General features: G+C 42.1%; 1 protein-coding gene across 6 annotated transcripts in view; it reads right to left on the bottom strand.

Moving 5' to 3' along the window:
- Positions 1–5,209: 5,209 nt before the first annotated feature.
- Positions 5,210–18,754, bottom strand: part of pfkpa (phosphofructokinase, platelet a) — a 37,675-nt gene continuing 24,130 nt past the window's right edge. For 2 of the 6 annotated variants that reach the window (XM_041861941.2, XM_041861940.2), the window contains exons 11-22: positions 18,593–18,657; positions 17,813–17,882; positions 17,055–17,201; positions 15,937–16,007; positions 12,206–12,293; positions 11,102–11,254; positions 8,387–8,551; positions 7,958–8,019; positions 7,661–7,772; positions 7,444–7,543; positions 6,380–6,485; positions 5,210–6,200 (exon numbers count right to left, since the gene is read on the bottom strand). In XM_041861941.2, the coding sequence (XP_041717875.1) occupies positions 6,041–6,200; positions 6,380–6,485; positions 7,444–7,543; positions 7,661–7,772; positions 7,958–8,019; positions 8,387–8,551; positions 11,102–11,254; positions 12,206–12,293; positions 15,937–16,007; positions 17,055–17,201; positions 17,813–17,882; positions 18,593–18,657 (1,299 nt within the window). In that variant the 3' untranslated portion in view covers positions 5,210–6,040. Of the gene's footprint in view, positions 6,201–6,379; positions 6,486–6,959; positions 6,966–7,443; positions 7,544–7,660; positions 7,773–7,957; positions 8,020–8,386; positions 8,552–9,367; positions 9,521–11,101; positions 11,255–12,205; positions 12,294–15,936; positions 16,008–17,054; positions 17,202–17,812; positions 17,883–18,592; positions 18,658–18,754 lie in introns of all 6 variants that reach the window. The other 4 variants (XM_041861939.2, XM_041861942.2, XM_041861937.2 and 1 more) reach the window with 3 other exon arrangements.

The raw sequence follows: 18,754 nt of genomic DNA, 5'->3' as shown, positions 1-18,754 counted from the left end.
AAGGTTCACCTTCCAACAGGACAACGACCCTAGCACACAACCAAGACAACGCAGGAATGGCTTCGGGACAAGTCTCTGAATGTCCTTGAGTGGCCCAGCCAGAGCCCGGACTTGAACCCAATCGAAAATCTCTGGAGAGACCTGTAAATAGCTGTGTAGCGACGCTCCCCATCCAACCTGCCAGAGCTTGAGAGGATCTGCAGAGAAGAATGGGAGAAACTCCCCAAATACAGGTGTGCCAAGCTTGTAGCGTCATACCCAAGAAGACTTGATGCTTTAATCGCTGCCAAATGTGCTTCAACAAAGTACTGAGTAAAAGGTCTAGATACTTATGTAAATGTGATATTTCAGTTTTATATTTGTAATAAATGTGCAAACATTTCTAAAAACCTGTTTTTGCTTTGTAATTATGGGGTATTGTGTGTAGATTGACGAGGATGTAAAAATATACTGTGGGGAAAAAAAGTATTTAGTCAGCCACCAATTGTGCAAGTTCTCCCACTTAAAAAGATTAGAGAGGCCTGTAATTTTCATCATAGGTACACGTCAACTATGACAGACAAATTGAGATATTTTTTTCCAGAAAATCACATTGTAGGATTTTTTATGAATTTATTTGCAAATTATGGTGGAAAATAAGTATTTGGTCACCTACAAACAAGCAAGATTTCTGGCTCTCACAGACCTGTAACTTCTTCTTTAAGAGGCTCCTCTGTCCTCCACTTGTTACCTGTATTAATGGCACCTGTTTGAACTTGTTATCAGTATAAAATACACCTGTCCACAACCTCAAACAGTCACACTCCAAACTCCACTATGGCCAAGACCAAAGAGCTGTCAAAGGACACCAGAAACAAAATTGTAGACCTGCACCAGGCTGGGAAGACTGAATCTGCAATAGGTAAGCAGCTTGGTTTGAATAAATCAACTGTGGGAGCAATTATTAGGAAATGGAAGACATACAAGACAACTGATAATCTCCCTCGATCTGGGGCTCCACGCAAGATATCACCCCGTGGGGTCAAAATGATCACAAGAACGGTGAGCAAAAATCCCAGAACCACACGGGGGGACCTAGTGAATGACCTGCAGAGAGCTGGGACCAAAGTAACAAAGCCTACCATCAGTAACACACTACGCCGCCAGGGACTCAAATCCTGCAGTGCAAGACGTGTTCCCCTGCTTAAGCCAGTACATGTCCAGGCCCGTCTGAAGTTTGGCTTCTCTCATCTTTTTAAGTGGGAGAACTTGCACAATTGGTGGCTGACTAAATACTTTTTTTCCCCTCTGTATATATATTTTAGAATATGGCTTCAGCTCACCAAACAAACAAAATGAACAAAACAGTAGGGTATCTCCATACAATCAGTTTTGCAAAAAGCTTGCCTTGACTTATTCAGTCAACAAGGTAGGTTTTGTCTAGGTTATGTCCTTAAAAAGGGTTAAGTGAGAAACCTAGTGGGAAGACATATTTTCTAAAGTAATTGTTCAAGCAACGAAAACAATAGGAAAAACCTAAATTATTCTATTAAAAACCAACCTCGTCCTTCTGCAACTGGAGCAGAGAGCGAGGGGGGACATAACAAAATGTGGAAAAAGTCAAGGGGTCTGAATACTTTCCGAATGCACTGTATATGGTTCTATGTAGAACCCTTCTTGCCTTCCAAAGAATCATCAAATAACCCTTTTTTCCTAAAACGGTTCTTAGGATGTTAAAGGTTCTAGGTAGAATTCTTTGCCTTACAAAAAACCCTTGTCTTCCAAAAAGGGTTCTTCTGATCAAAATGGTTCGTGGTATAACCCTATCCCTCTGCAAAGAACCCTTTTAGAACCCTTTTTTCTAACAGTGTATGTTATTTTTAGTACAATTTTACTGAGTTACAGTTCATATAAGGACATTAGGCCCTAATCTATGGATTTCACATGACTAGGCAGGGGTGCAGCCAGTCAGAATCTGTTTTTCCCCGCAAAAGGGCTTTATTATTTCCCCTGTGTAATGATCATGCTGCTTCATCAGCTTCTTGATATGCCACACCTGTCAGGTGGGTGGATTATTTTGGCAAAGTAGAAATACTCACGAACAGTGATATAAACAAACTTGTGCGTAGAATTTGAGAGAAATAATATTGATTGATTACTGCATTGTCACGTACATGTGCACATGACATTAAAACTTGATTCCGCCCTAGGTTTGGTCTTAAACCTGTTGCCAAATCAATACCCTCTCACTAACGCTTTTAGCTATTCAGAGAATGCTGTTGGTCAGAGGGTATCTGTGTTGTAATACATCTATGGGTTACAATCTCAGAGCAGGCTCTTTGTCATCTTTGCACAATGTGGGCTATTTACGTCTGGGACAGTGAGTGGAATGAGGATTTTCTTGTTGTGCATAGCTTTAGGATTAACTCATAACCCCAGACTGAAACAGGGCCATGGCTCTGACTTCCCAAAATGCCTAGCGTCTGGTGAGGCTGACAGCCGCTTGGCATACTAATTGCAAGTTAATATTATTCTTATGAACTGCGAGTGACTTCACATGTTAGTGAGCACTCTGTCAAATTAATGTCAATTCCATTAATGCTGCCGTCTATTCCTCATTGCATGCCGCGCCGGGTCTCGCTCACTCGCTCTCTCTCTCTCACAGACACGCACACGCAAAGTCATGCACAGACCCACACACACAGACATGCAGGCGTACACGTGCCCACACACACACACTCACACTGGTCCACACACTCGCCCACACACGCACACACACAGTTTTGATTCTTCCACAGAGGAGAGGAGAGATGAGACAGAGAGGAAAATGAATGTCCTGAATCATTTATCACACAGGTCCAAAAGTATAGATGATCCTGCGATGAAAATCTGTCCTGAGAAATGTCAGGAAGATATTAACTCCAATACATCAAAGGAGAGCTGCAGTCTCAGAGCTGACTGCCAACTAAAGCTCCTCTCCTTTCATTAAATACAGCAATACACCGCCACCGTCAATATAACCTACTCTGTTCTCTCTATTTGTCACATACAGATGGGTAAATAAAGAGACAAACTGCAAGTCGCTTTCTTCAAAAGATTAACATTTTAAATGATGCAGAGCGAACATCATTAGCGGCTCCAATACAATTCCTTATATCTGTCTGATGCCACTGAAGTGTGTGTGAGAGAAATGAAAGGAAATTGCTTTTCCATGTAGATTTCACATATCACTTCTGAGGCAAATGCCACTGAATGGAGTAATGACTATGTTAGGGATGAGTAGACAGATAGCAGGTTAAACAACATAGAGACCAATGTAATATTACAGCTTTTCATGCCCTCATGGAAGCCCTAATAGCCAAAGGTGATGACCAGTGACCAGTCTCCAGTATCCACTCATTCAGTAAATTGTGAAAATCCTAAAATGACGTTCAACTCACTGCACCTGCCTAAGCCAACACTACACTTCTCTGTGCTTTACAACATGTTCAATATAGCTTTCAACTGGGTCTGAGAACGAGAGCTGTGTAGTTCTAAATCAACCAGCTTCACGGTAGTATAACTATTTCAATCCTGCATGGATCCAGAGAACGGAGGAAATTGTATTCATATTTACAATCCATCTCCACCGCTACAGCTATAGGCACTATGCATTTTCCTGCATGGTGCAGATATTTGTGCTGTAATGTATTAGCTATGTTAGTATCATATATTTTTATAAATATTCATCTTTCCCATGTCACGTATACATGATTTATCTGAATGGAAAATATAGTTTTTTTAATAACACAAGCAAAGATTTATTGGCTGTCGTTACTATTGTAATCACAATACCTTTCAAAGTAATCTATTTTAGCACCATGGTGGGTAGCCTTTATTCGCCATTTACAGCTAGAATAATTTTCCGCCAATATTATTCATTGTCCCTTAAATTCAAGTGTATGAACTCAAAGAGGAGAACACGCTTTTAATCTAGTAAAGGTCAATATAGCAGCCCATTTCAGTGATTCAGTGTCCCATCTTATAATTGGGCCCTTGGTTAAAGAGAATGCAACATTAAATGAAGACAAAGTTGCGTTCGGCTTTGATACATAACCAGGGAGAGGACCCTTCATTTGCAACCTTTAATCAGCCCGATGAGATCAGGTGTGTGTGTGTGCGTGTGATTTTATAACAGAAAGAGGGGAGAAATGAAATGGTAATGACTATTGATTACCTATGTGCATATGACCCTACAGGCTCTCCCTCTGCATTCTTAAATCAACCCAAATTATTGGAGTTGCTAATTTCGTGCTGTGGGAGGGTCAGAGGAGCAATGTGAGAATAATACCTCCCTCCACCCCGAGCCCTGCTCACTGAAGGTGAGGAAAACTATATAATGATGAAAAAGAGAAAGCTTTTGTAAGAAGGCATGATTGACTTATACTGTAGTTTAATGTATAATTTAGTTTGTTAAAGCTGATTTCCAAGGGAATAAAGGTGGTGGTTATGGGTAACTGTCTGTCACTTTACAGTGGTCTTTGCTCTCTGCATACACGCTCACATAACTGCTTATGATTAGCAAAGCAAATCCATTTAGGTGTGAAATAATGTCCCTATTACATTTAATACACCCCAGGGAAATTGAAATTCCCTTTAAATTAAAAGATAAATTCATTATTATGGTGGCTATGTGGGCACACGGACACACAAATTCAGGTACACGCTTTCATATTTGTTATTTTTTTTACAACAGCCCATGCTCTGAAATGGTTCTGAATGGAATAGGTAGAAATTGTAGGGAGCTTGTTGGAAAACGCTTCCTTGGAAAATGTAGCCTCGGCTACACTGCAGGTGCTATTAAAGTGAATAGAGACAGTACTTTGCTGCCATCAGGTGGCAAAGAAAAGAAAACCAATGAACCCAATGACCCATCTAATACATATGGGATCTTACAGATTCATCATCTGGGCCTTATTCATAAAGAGTCCCAGAGTAGGAGTTCTGATCTAGGATCAGTTTATTATTTGAGATAATAATGAATAGATTACATGGACAAGGAGGACCTGATCCTAGATCAGCACTCCTACTCACAGACACTATATGAATACAGGCCCAGGAAGGTATAATGAAAACCATTGCATTTTCCCTAATATAGCGAGTCTGCATAAGACTTATAAAATGACTTGTTGGTATGTTTGAGGAAATACACAGGTATGTGATCATTAATACAAAAATGCAACGACTTCCATTCCTTTGTATTTTCCATGTTTAATAATGTTTATTGTGTGGGGAATATTGGGCTTATACATTTAAATTAATGGTGCATTACATTTGACTCCTACTTTTAGTAGTGTCTAAATAGTACCTGTATAATATATCCATGTTTCAAACAAATGAACATTAAGTTAAAACAAAAACAAAACATTTGCGATGTGAAACCCACAGCCAATAAAACACTGCTCTTAATGTATCTTGCAACATCAGGATTGTATTTCATTCAGTCTCACAGGTACGTAAATATGGTCAGTAACTTCACACTGGCAGAACTACAGTACATTATTATCTATTCTCAGACTGGTTAGTCTTGGGAACAGACATCAGGGTTTCAGAGGAGGAAGGAGAAAGTGCAGTTTAACACGAAGGGTCACTGATTGACAACGCAGCCACAGTGACTGACAGGGCAGGGGACAGACACGACGACGGTGAGTTGTTGCAGTGGTCTGGGGGGGGTATGGGTTGTTGGAGCAGGTGGGTCAGTGTGAGAACAGACAGAAGCACTGGAGTTAGGCTGGAGAGCTCTCAACGGTGACAGACAGACATTCCTAGTCCTACTGAATACGCCGGTTTGTAAATATAACAAAAAAGGAGGGACTTTTACAATGGGGATGAATGAAAGACAGACAGAAAAAGAAACAAAGTGCCGCTATGTGACTGATGACTGACCAACAGAGGACTCTTAAGCTGCTATTGGTTGCTGTTGCTAGTTGGTACTCTTACACAAACAGCCCCCTGTTCTAAAGGGGACAGTCAGACAGACACACACTGGACCTATTAACCTCTGACCTATGACATCAGAGGCTCACATGGCGCTGGAGGCGTCCGACTCCTTGGGCCTGATGTTGCGGACCACGTGCTCCAGCTGGCCAGAGTCAGACACGTCATAGCTGGTCTTGTACTTGGCCAGGATCTTCATCAGGGGGCGGAGCTTCAGCCACCACTGTTCCTTAGGGATCCTGTGGCTGCAGGGGGACGGACAGAGAGGGAGATAATGTAACTACAGAACTACACTGGATTGATTATTTGAGATGTTTAATGTAAAAACACATAAAGGGGCATTTCAAGTGGGACTAAAGATGTAGGTGTTACTGTCAGGGGGTGCTGTACAGTGACAGAAGCTGTCGGAGGTAAAGGTACTTACATGAAGTCAGTTTCATCCTTTAGCTGTACGACGGGCTGGAAGACCAGGGCCCTGCGACGCATCCCCAACAGACAGCACGTGTCTTCTGTGTTGGCAAACACTCTCCCTGCAAAACAACAACAGTCAGCACTCACACACTCATGCATGGTCTATACGCCACTTCACGGTTAAGGTCTAAGCTTCCAGTAAATGATCATGGAAATGGTTGGTATGGTGTTTTAAGTCAACTTCTTACAATGGGCATGTCACTACACTGTCTACATGGATCTAGGATAATGTTTAAATGGGAAAGGGGAATAATGTTCTAATTTGGGTTTGACAGAATGAAACATCTAGGAGTCTTGCAACAGAGTGCTGTATAAGAGCAAAGTGAAAAATGAACAATACACAGATCCAGATATTATGTCGAAATATAATATCTACTCTAGTTTTTCTTCAGAACCTCCAACTGCTACAAACACCAACTAAACACTATTTGAGACATGAAACACTACCAGGGCATGATGGGTAAAGGGACATGGAACTAGATCTAATGAAATAGATGGTCATGGAGCCAGCGTCAATTAATAAAGTCATTTACCTTCATCTTATGTCATCCATGTGCACAGCAAATAGACAAAAAACAAAGAAGAATGTAATGTTTTAACGTTAGCCTTAATCAAGAACCTAGAATAGTGTAGTCTGTACTTATTTTAGTATTTATTTACTTAGTAAATAAGTAATATTTAAATATTTACATGGTGTGGTATGTACTTATAGTGCAGTATACTGTAAGTGCAATTGTCACTTTCATATATTATAGAATAGTTACTTGCAATTCCAACATGCAAAGCGTTCAACATAGCCCTTACACATTATATTAAATAACAAATATGCAAATGAAACCGGAGGGAATTTTAAATCTGCTGTGTGATGGATGCATTGTGAACAAAACAACCTAAAACACCTAAAAGGTTATTGAATGACTCCATGACAGATCCAGGTAAAGGTGCTGCATCACGATCACAATCTTCTATGAGGACACTGGGAGTCTACTGGCATGACTATGCTCTTTACTACTGTACCTTGTCTGAAGGTCTCGTTCATTTTCTTGGTGAGCCATAGCATGGCTTTGGCAGAGATCTTTGTCCCAAAGTTACGGTCGAAAGGAGATGGTGCCCCTCCCTTTCAAAACAATCACAACAGCTGTCACTATCTTCTCCTCTTCTCAAAAGTAGTGCACTATATAGGAAATAGGGTGCCATTTGGGACACAACCACAGAGTATTCTACGGTTACCTACCTGCTGCATGTGTCCTAGTACATTCTTCCTGCAGTCGAACACTCCTCTCCCTTCCTCAGAGTACAGCTGGTAGATGAAATCTGTCGTGTAGTTCTCGTTGCTGTTCTCGTTTCTGCAACACCAAAACAAGAGTGAAGGAGTGAGTGAGTGAGTGAGGGAGGGAGGGATTGAATGAGGCGGTGAGTGAGTGGATACGTCCCAATTATATCTCCTTTCTCCCAAAGAGTACACTTTTCTTATCCCCTAATCAAAAAGGAGATATTGGGACACATCCAGTGAGTCAGGGCATTGCGTTACCTGAGGACCAATCCTCTTTGAATGGCTCCCTTCATCTTCTCTGTCAGATGCTCAACGTTGGACTGAAAGAAAACATGCTATGAGTCAGTGTTCCTTCTCTTGACCAGCAAAAAGCATAACTGCACCTTATAAACATCTATATTGGGCACAAATCCATTCTGTTCCACTTACACATGCTCTACTATAATATTGTACTGCTAGCCAAATAGAGCAGCTTAAGTATCTTACCTAAACAACAGTCTCTGCAAAGGCAGATGGTCATAACCTGAGGTTAGCTGTTATAACTGCTTAGGACATATTCCATTTACAGTATGTCATGGTTATGAGACTGCTATGAGGCAGATGGAGGGTTCAAGTTGAAGGTTTGAAGAGGTTTTCCTGAATTAACTTGCACATATATTTCTGTTTCTTTAAGTGTGTTTGTCTCACCTGAAGGTCCCTGATGTCAAAGGGTTCTTCGTAGATGTAGGCAGCGTCCGCCCCAGCAGCCAACCCCCCAACACTGGCCAGGTACCCACAGTACCCTCCCATGGTCTCAATGATGAACACACGCCGCTTGGTCCCGCTGGCAGACTGCTTGATGCGGTCGCATGTCTGACACACACAAACACAATCACAGAGTTAGACAGACGCCTACAGCATTTGTCTGAGATCAAATGAACATACACATTATTCCAGGCAGACTAATGCCCTAACAGAAGGTGTTAAAAACGTTCTTTCTCATTCTGAGAATTCCTGGATTGTTGACATTACACGCTATGTATAAATCTGAAGTGAATAAGTCAACCCAGGCTTTGTGATAATACATCACTCATCATAGCGTTACACCGCCCTACTCAAAGCAGACAATCATAAAGCATTCTGATACTGCTGCAGGTCATTGAGTGGTTATGATACAACGACATAGCTTGCTTGCTATACTCAGGCACACATAGGCCCGTTCATTCACCAAAAAGACTGGAGTCCTGTAGAAGGATCAAAAGTATATACTGTTTAGAGGTAAACAGGGCGGCAGGTAGCTTAGTAGTTAAGAGGGTTCTAATCCCCGAGCTGACTAGGTGAAGAATCTGTCGATGTGCCCTTGAGCAAGGCACTTAACCCTAATTGCTCCTGTAAGTCGCTCTGGATAAGAGCGTCTGCTAAAATGACTAAAATGTAAACATGTAACATTACATACAGTGTGTGTGATACTGTCTAAACATCACAAATCTAAATGTTGTTATATTTTATAACAGAGGGAAAACATATAGAAGAGAGCTTTCAATAGATATGAAGATAGTATATTGGATTTTTGAAATCATTTTACATTTACATTTTAGTCATTTAGCAGACGCTCTTATCCAGAGCGACTTACAGTTAGTGAGTGCATACATCCTAGTAGTGTGATCTTGGTGGGGGTTTGTCCCTTACCTCCACGATGGAATTGAGGGCTGTGTCTGCCCCAATACTAAGGTCAGTGCCAGGCACATTGTTACTAATGGTGGCAGGCAGCATACACATGGGGATGCAAAACTCCTCATAGCTGGACCGAGCCGCATACAGCTGCAGAAGACACTCTAGCGCCTGGAGCAGTAGGCAGTAGCAGAACACGTATTAGACAACCAGGAGGGAGACTTCTGACTGAGAGACGGTCGAACACACCTCTCAGAAACACTGATCGAGTGTACCCTGCTATTCCGGGCTCTTTCCGTGTGATAGCAGCTATGGCTTCCCATTGGCAGAGAGGGTGAGGGTGGGGAAAGGAGGGAGGAAAGAGAGAGGGAAGGATGGAGGAAAAGGCTAAGGTAAGGAGCTGGGAGAGGAAGTAGGGAGGAGAGAGGAGGGGGACTCGAGGTTGGAGGGTTGAAAGAAGAAGGGATTAATCTGATGGAGAGGCAGAAACTCTGTTTGGGTTTCGCAACTCAACGCGGCTGGTGACACTGCACTGGAGCGGGGCCTACTTGTCAGCCAATTAGAACGGTGGCTGGAGGCAAGGCACACAGGTGGCAGAACAGGCACTGGTCAAGTCAGCAAACAGAGGAAGAGGATGATGACGGAGGGGGGACGGAGATGAAGGAGGAAGAGATGTCGGTCAACTTGTAGCCCAGACTGGACCTCTGCCTTGTTGTTTCACACCATGCTGTTTGGACTGCATGCAACAACTTTGTGATGTTGTGCCTAACTGCTGTATATAATCCTTTAAAGAGGACTCTTGTACAGTAACTCTTGTACAAGGACCCTTGTAAAAAATAGCTGGACTAGATTCTGGTGGATGAACACTCCCTAAATTATTTAGCTGTGTGCTAAAAAAAGAACTGTTCACTATTTTGCTGTAATCCTTACACAAAACACTTACTAAGGGATTGCTAAAAAAAAAAATAAATGCAAAGTTAGCAATAGCACACACTTAGTATCAATGTGATGTTAGCAGTTAGCGGTCAGCTAGAGCTTAAACAGCTACTAACTTCTTAGCTACTACAACTTAACAACTACATGTTAGTTTGTGCACTTTAGAGGGTAAGAGAGCGTTCTATTAAACACTAAGCAGTGTAATGCCTGAACGTTGTTGACCGTTGGTCTTCGTTAATGAGGTAGGTAGGTAGTTACACACACAGTCAAGGGGCAGGCTGGAGCAAACATGGTGGCCACCACGACACATAGGTACGGTCACAGCATGCCTCCATGTCATTACTCACTTACCTGGGAGTGAATGGGGCCATGTATCGTGAGATACAGGACAACTCGGCTTTGGTTTACCAGCCATCCAATTTCCCCTCTGGGGATCAATAAAGTTTATTCAAATTCAAACTATGTGCTATGAATGTTTATCTGTTAGTTATAAACTGAGGGAAATATTTAGCCAACATTCACTGCATGGTTGTTAATTGCAGTAATGGTATTATTGAATCAATTGTTACATTTAGTCAAATTTAGTACAGTAAATAAAATAGAACATTTTCCTATTCAGGTCCAAAACCTTTTGCCCTGTCAACGGTATCAATGCAAATGTTGGCCGTGATAGCTGATCGTGATAGCTGATTGGTTGATGCTGGTAAATGGAAGGCCGAGCGGGTTGGTCCAGGTCAGCGTTGCCCCTTTATGTGATTGGCTGAGCCTACCAGAAAGTAGGTGTGGCTATGTCTTTTTTTTCCCAGCCTCGCTTACATCAGTGATGGCGTTCAGAGCTGTGTCAGCGCCAATGCTGAGGTCTGAACCCGGCACATTGTTGGAGACAGTGGCTGGCACCATGACCATTGGCACACAGAACTCGTCATATTTCCCACGGGCTTCTAACAATTCCATGAGTCCCAGGTAGGCCTGCAGGGCAGAGCCAGAGCCAGGGGTTTTAGTTACGAGGTGGTGCTGGTGAAGCAGACTGACAGTCAGGGAGGAGGAGACATGAAAGGATGCCAAGGGGAGAGCCAAGTCTATCACAACGGACAGCAGCGTGAAACAGACAGGTACCACTCCAGACATACACACACAGTGTTCAAACACACATGTGCATACATGCGCACAGGCACACACACACACACACACACACACACACACACACACACACACACACACACACACACACACACACACACACACACACACACACACACACACACACACACACACACAATTGAACACACTCTTACAAACACATACAACACATATATAGAAAGCTGGTGAGCCTACTACACAGGTGTGCGTGAAATGACTTATGTGACTTAATGTGCTCTCTGTGTTTTCCAGAGGGACCAAATTATCACTTATCTTTTAAGTTTCAGAACGTTGGTTCACTTTTCATTTTAATGTTTTGAATGCCTCAATTAAAGGATCTATTCTAGGTTTTGAACTAACGAGACACTCAAAATCAAAAACTGAACAATGAAACAACTGTTTTTTCGAATTCTTAAATGTAACTGATTATTCATTTACTTGTGCACTTGATGCAACAAGAAGTACCTAATAATGTGCATGGCTATGCATTAAAGCAGGTGGGTACGAGCCAATGCTACAAAGAAGCAGATTGATGGAAAGGGTTGGCAAAATCAACATAACAATGTTCTCTATGATGAACTTACACAATAAACATTACAAAGTTACATATTAATAATTTACATCTACAGAATAATAAATGTGAATGTACTGTATTTTTCATTTTTTATTTGGGTCATAAACTTTGTTAAAAATATATATATATATTGTAAAATACATGCAATAGTGGTAAAAAATATAATAATATCTACTATTTAGCAAAAACAACAGGCGTCAACATACCTCGAATCCTCCGATAACTAACAATGCATTTATGTTATGTGCTCGCATCTGCTCAGCAATTTTTTCAACATGCTTTGCAGGAAGAGTTCTGAAGAAAGAAAAAAAGTAAACAGGATAAAGCAACAAAAAAGTTAGACAGTTCTACATTTAGTGTGTGTTTGTGTGGGGTGGGGGGGATCCAACTGGAGGTGTCCAAAAAAATGCACCCCTCCCCAACGTTATAAATATTTTCACATGACCCTCCTCTTGTACTGTAAAAAGAAATGTGCACTTCAGCATGGTTTTGTGGCACAGTCGATGTCACACAGGGCTACGGGCAAGAAAGGTTGAGGGTTCGCCCGACCACCACGGACGAGTTCACTTTCCCTGCCCGTCTCATTACACTACGATCAGAGCCGGCTGCAGACAATAATCTGCTAGGGGAAATCAGTTTTTCTACATTTTGATGCTATATTTATAATTATATAAAATAAATGCAACGATTTTACACCAACAGGTTTCTGTGCCAACACACCCAATAAGCAACGCATAACTGCATACCGATTACAGACTCCGAGCGCTTCATCATGGTTTGCATTTTCAACACCACAATCAAATAAATTATACCAATCTCGACTAACAGAAAATACATCCCTCTCTACTCATTATCGAAGGCTTGGCAATCTCTGAATGTCATTACATTTCCTGGTGTTTTGTAACAGATGTTTCTTTACATTCATCGAATGGCCAGTGCGCAGTTTGGATGCTGGAATTACAGTGCCTTCTGACAGTATTCAGACCCCTTTACTTTTTCCACATTTTGTTACGTTACAGCCTTATTCTAAAATTGATTAAATTGTTTTTTTCCCTCATCAATCTACACACAATACCCCATAATGACAAAGCAAAACAGGTTTTTAGAGATGTTTGCTAATTTATGTGAAATATCACATTTACATAAATATTCAGACCCTTTACTCAGTACATTGTTGAAGCACCTTTGGCAGCGATTACAGCCTCAAGACTTCTTGGCTATGATGCAACAAGCTTGGCACACCTGTATTTTGGGGAGTTTCTCCCATTCTTTTCTGCAGATCCTCTCAAGCTCTGTCAGGTTGGATGGGGAGCGTTGCTACACAGCTATATTCAGGTCTCTCCAGAGATGTTCGATCGGGTTCAAGTCCGGGCTCTGGCTGGGCCACTCAAGGACATTCAGAGACTTGTCCCGAAGCCACTCCTGCGTTGTCTTGACTGTGTGTTTAGGGTTGTTGTCCTGTTGGAAGGTGAACCTTCGCCCCAGTCTGAGGTATGAGCGCTCTGGAGCAGGTTTTCATCAAGGATCTCTCTGTACTTTGCTCGGTTCATCTTTGCCTCGATCCTGATTAGTCTCCCATGCCGCTAGAAAAACATCCCCACCGCATGATGCTGCCACCACCATGCTTCACCGTAGGGATGGTGCCAGGTTTCCTCCAGACGTGATGCTTGGCATTCAGGCAAAAGAGTTCAATCTTGGTTTCATCAGACCAGTGAATCTTGTTTCTCATGGTCTGAGAGTCTTTAGGTGCCTTTTGGCAAACTCCAAGCGGGCTGTCATGTGCCTTTTACTGAGGAGTGGCTTCCGTCTGGCCACCCTACCATAAAGGTCTGATTGGTGGAGTGCTGCAGAGATGGTTGTCCTTCTGGAAGGTTCTCCCATCACCACAGAGGAACTCAAGAGCTCAGTCAGAGTGACAATTGGGTTCTTGGTCACCTCCCTGATTGCTCAGTTTGGCCGGGCGGCCAGCTCTAGGAAGAGTGTTTGCGGTTCCAAACTTCTTCCATTTAAGAACGATGGAGGCCACCGTGTTCTTGGGGACTTCAATGCTGCAGAAATGTTTTGGTACACTTCCCCAGATCTGTGCCTCGACACAATCCTGTCACGGAGCTCTACGGACAATTCCTTCAACCTCATGGCTTGGTTTTTGCTCTGACATGCACTGTCAACCGTGGGACCTTATATAGACAGGTGTGTGCCTTTCCAAATCATGTCCAATCAATTGAATTTACCACAGGTGGACTCCAATCCAGTTGTAGAAACATCTCAAGGATGATCAATGGAAACAGGATGTACCTGAGCTCAATTTCAAGTCTCATAGCAAAGGGTCGGAATACTTATGTAAATAAGGTATTTTTGTGTTTTATTTGCTAAAATTCTAATAGTATAGTGTTGAGAATCATTGTACCATCTAAACCGTTGTGAAATATTTTCCATAACCCAAAAATATTGTATTTTTGGCTGTTTGAAGCTGGTGTACAAAACCGAAAGTAAAAGACGCAAAAACGAAACTTCAGCACGGGAAGCATAGAAATAGCACTCATAGAACATATCTACTGCTTCTTAGACTTGCTTTCAATGAGAATGACAGATCTATAACACACATTTCTATGTGGATTTTGTCGGGTCGGCCAAAAAGTTACATATGAAGCTTTTCTGAATAACTGGGACTGCTGGGCCCATAGGCCTATGTGGCCACATGACAACTTGTGAGAATGATGACGGGCAACAGACAGCGCATCAGTAAAATAAGTAAAAATAAAGCCAGACTGTCCTGTACTGTGTCATTCTAGACCTTATAATCTGTCGAGAGTAGACCCACAACTGTTCCAAATGGAATGAATGGAAGTAAACATTCAGGGCTTTTGCTCCATTATTCAAATGACATTTTCACTGCAGTTTACAGCCTAGAGTGTAATTGTACTCAAAACAATAATTGTACAAGAAAACAATAATGCAAATATTCATTGCATTGTGGTGTTGTAGGCTAGTCTAGGTAGGATCATTTAATCAACTGTATAACATATTTGTATATTTAGAAGTGATGCAAGTCAACGAACAAATATACAATCGTAATAAAAAATGACAATAAAAGTGGTACACCCTGTAATAATACTAAACAACATTTTTGCAACACCTAGTGACCTCTCCAAGAGATGTTAGCCTTTTGGTATTGTATCGAAGGGTGGGGCAGGGAATTTTTGTTTTTACCATTTTGAGAAATGTGAAGAGGGGCATCTGTTATATAGTAATTTAAATCTGTATGGCCTAAACAAGATCAATATGGGAGCTTTTTGAGCTGAGTGTCTCATGTGATTATTGTTCTTTCATACGCAATGTCGCACCAGCCTCTGCGCTGCCAATCAGCTACTCCTCCATGTTCTTCTTGTGGATTCATATTGAAAACGTGTGCAGATTTGAATGACTTTGTGTGTGATATGATTGCTAGTTAACCAATTGCAGATCTGGACAAACGATCCACCTACCGCTATTATCACTATGGATAGAGGGCAGGATAGAGTTGACTGTATAGTAAGCGTACAGAAAAGCGTAGCTCATAAGGGAAGTACCAAAACACCTTAATAGGGGATATGCATGCAAGCATATGAGGAAATGTGGCTATATGGAAGAAATTATATAGTAAATCCTACAAAATGGGGAATGTAAACCCCCGAAAACCCCACCCAAAGAAAATAAATAATACAATTGACAACCCTCCCATATTTTGGACCAGCCCCCTCCACCCCAGTACATTTCTAATTGTCCCTTACATTACTGACTATATAGCAGTAAACAACATTCCACAGCCAATTGCACTGAGCTGTGGTTCAATTCAAAGGAACGTTTCTCTGAATGCTGTATTATGAACTATTATAATATTATAATCAAGTTAGACATATTATATCAAATAAGTTTGCATTTGGGATGGAGCCTTTACCGTTTTGTTCCCAACAGAGATCCACCTTGCCCAGTCCATCCTCCGACATCTGCCCATTTGATCTCTTTTATCTGAAGGGACAAAAACACATCATGAGCAAATATTGTAGCCTACTTCAACTTGTATTGCCCTTACCAGTCTACCCTATACAAATTATACCCAAATAAGTATTTTGTCAAAAACATTCAGTAGCATACATCTTCAAATACATGTTATGTAAACTGTCATATGATTGATTTTTTTGTTGTGTTTTACAGGCACTATTTGCATTGTGTTCAATTGGAACTCCTCCATCAATCAACAGACAGTCAACCATAACAGACTATAGGAAGGAGGTACAGACAGTTAGTTAGAATTTGACCAGAGGAAGTGAGAAACACAATTCTGTAGTGTGAAGACAAAGTGCAGACAGCCACTCAGAAGCAGTGTAGCGCAGCAGTCAATTTCATCCCCCTGGTAATCTCTTTACAGTCAGAAGGTGTTGTTACCTGGACTCAATGGCCTGCCCAGTGCAGTGCACTGAGTGCAGTGACTACATAGCTGCATGTAACCCTCTCTAAGAAACCTGTGCATATTAGTCTAAGAAACCTAGGAGGGGATTCTAAACTCACCAGTGATGACTGTCAAATACATCTAGGGACTACTGGGCAGGTGCTTCAAATCCATGTACTGAATTGTTCGTGTTACTGCTGTGAGTTTAGATGCAACTAAAGCTGAGACTGAGACTTTCTAGTTCAGTACCAGTGGGGAAAGACCAGTAGAACTAGATTTACAAGACACATCATGGTCTTTCATTGGAATGAATCCTCTTTTATAAATGAATGGCACAGGGGGACAATAACAAAACAAGCCTACTCCACTGAACTAGTGGTATTATGTGTCAGCCATGTCATGTGGTCCCCTGTTGGTGCAGAGTGGTACTGCTCTTACCTGGGAGGGGAAGTGATGTCAGTGTGTCATCCTGTGGCAGCAAATCTTGTTTGATTGCAGTCAATCTAATCTATATTCTTGTACGTGAATCTCTGAGTCTGTGTGGCATCTTCTAGTCCCAATTATATGTTATAACTTGTTAGAAGAACATTAGAATACTACTTTATTTGTCTGTCTGTTTATCATACCTGTCCCTTGTAGAATCCCTCGAAGCCGTCGTTGACAGCGAACATCTTGTGTCCCTCAGAGATGCCCACCCTGACGGCAGAGCGGACAGCAGCGTTCATGCCTGCCGCGGGGGCTCCCACGTTCAGCACAGCAATGTTGAAGTTACTCTGCAGGGAGGAGAAGGGGAACAGGAGACACCATAACCAAAACGGTCAACTGAAAACAATAAAAACAACTTTTAAGCAGGGGGTAACAGAGCTAGGTTGGGACGGGGGAAGGGGCAACAGAGCTGGGCAGGGAGAGAATAGTTTTCTGGCCTCATTCCCACATGTTGACTTCCGAGTGGCGCAGCGGTCTAAGGCACTGCATCTCAGTGCTAGAGGTGTCACTACTGACCCTGGTTCGATTCCAGGCTGTATCACAATCTGGCCGTGGTTGGGAGTCCCATAGGGCGGCACACAATTGGCCCAGCGTCATCCGAGTTTGGCCGGGGTAAGCCGGCATTGTAAATAACAATTTGTTCTTAACTGACTTGCCTAGTTAAATAAATCAAATGTTAAGGCTAGGCCATAGGCATACCTCTTGCTAGCTTAGACAGCCAGATAGACCATGCTGATATGTTAGAACATGCAACATTGATGGAAAAGATTCTGGACAATGGACTTGGGAGTGGAAGTCGTGTGCAAAATAAACATTCTTCCTGTTATAGATTTTACAGGAATATGGGGAGGGAGACTTCAGCAAACATAAAACAACTCATGACCTGTGATTGACTTACATGTGGGAGTTCAGATTCTAGTTTTCGATGAGCCAGGAGCTTGTATGTCTTCAGATTGTTTTCAAAACTCCTGCAATTAGACAAAAACGGGAAAGACGTCTTACAATATAGATACAATACAAATCAAATTGCACAAATACAAAGAAATACAAATCCACTTAGACACATTAGCACAAACTGATACCAAAATCAATGATATAATAAGGCCCTACAGACCCATACAATTGATCCTAGCATCCTGTTAATAAGTGGGACCAGGAGTGATTCATGACCACATGACCAGGAACACTTCTAGGTCCTGCAGTAGTTTTAGGTTATCACTAGGGTCCAGAGTGTTTCTTAACCAGATCAGGTGGTCAGGAAAAACTCCTGTCCCTAATAATAACAAGTTCCTCCCCATTAGCCCACTACTGTTGTACTGTAAATGGGGATGCAATGTCCTAACTGGTGAAGAGGATGTCCCTCAGTGAACTCCAACTCATTCCAAACTGGGAGGCAGAGCTAGAACAAACTGGGTGACCCTGACGTAACATAGTGATCTAATTTACTGCCTGACCAGGTCCTTTCACGCTGGCCGCTCCTCTCTCTCGCTCTGTGTGTGTGTGTGTATGTGTGTGTGTGTATGTGTGTGTGTCACCGCCCCAGTAGGTCATGTGTCAGGGGCCTACTAGCATCAGCATGAGAAACCGTTAGGTCACTGTCCCTAATATTTCATACTGGGCTGGTGGTTGTGGCTGCAGCTGTACAAAGCCACTACAGTGGTTGGTGATGTTGCTGTACCTGCCGCGCAGCTTCACTGCCTCTTCAAACTTCTTCTCATCCATGGCTTTCTGCACCTCTTGAGTCTGGTGAACCAAAGCAGATTCACATTTGCATGCTAATTAGCAGACACTTTTATTCCGAGTGACTTATACAGTGAGTTCATACATTATTCGAATGTGT

This window comes from Coregonus clupeaformis, chromosome 23 (assembly GCF_020615455.1).
Source record: "Coregonus clupeaformis isolate EN_2021a chromosome 23, ASM2061545v1, whole genome shotgun sequence".
NCBI lineage: Eukaryota > Metazoa > Chordata > Actinopteri > Salmoniformes > Salmonidae > Coregonus > Coregonus clupeaformis.
Note: the sequence above shows the minus strand (reverse complement) of the source record. Positions and strands in the feature narration are given on the sequence as shown.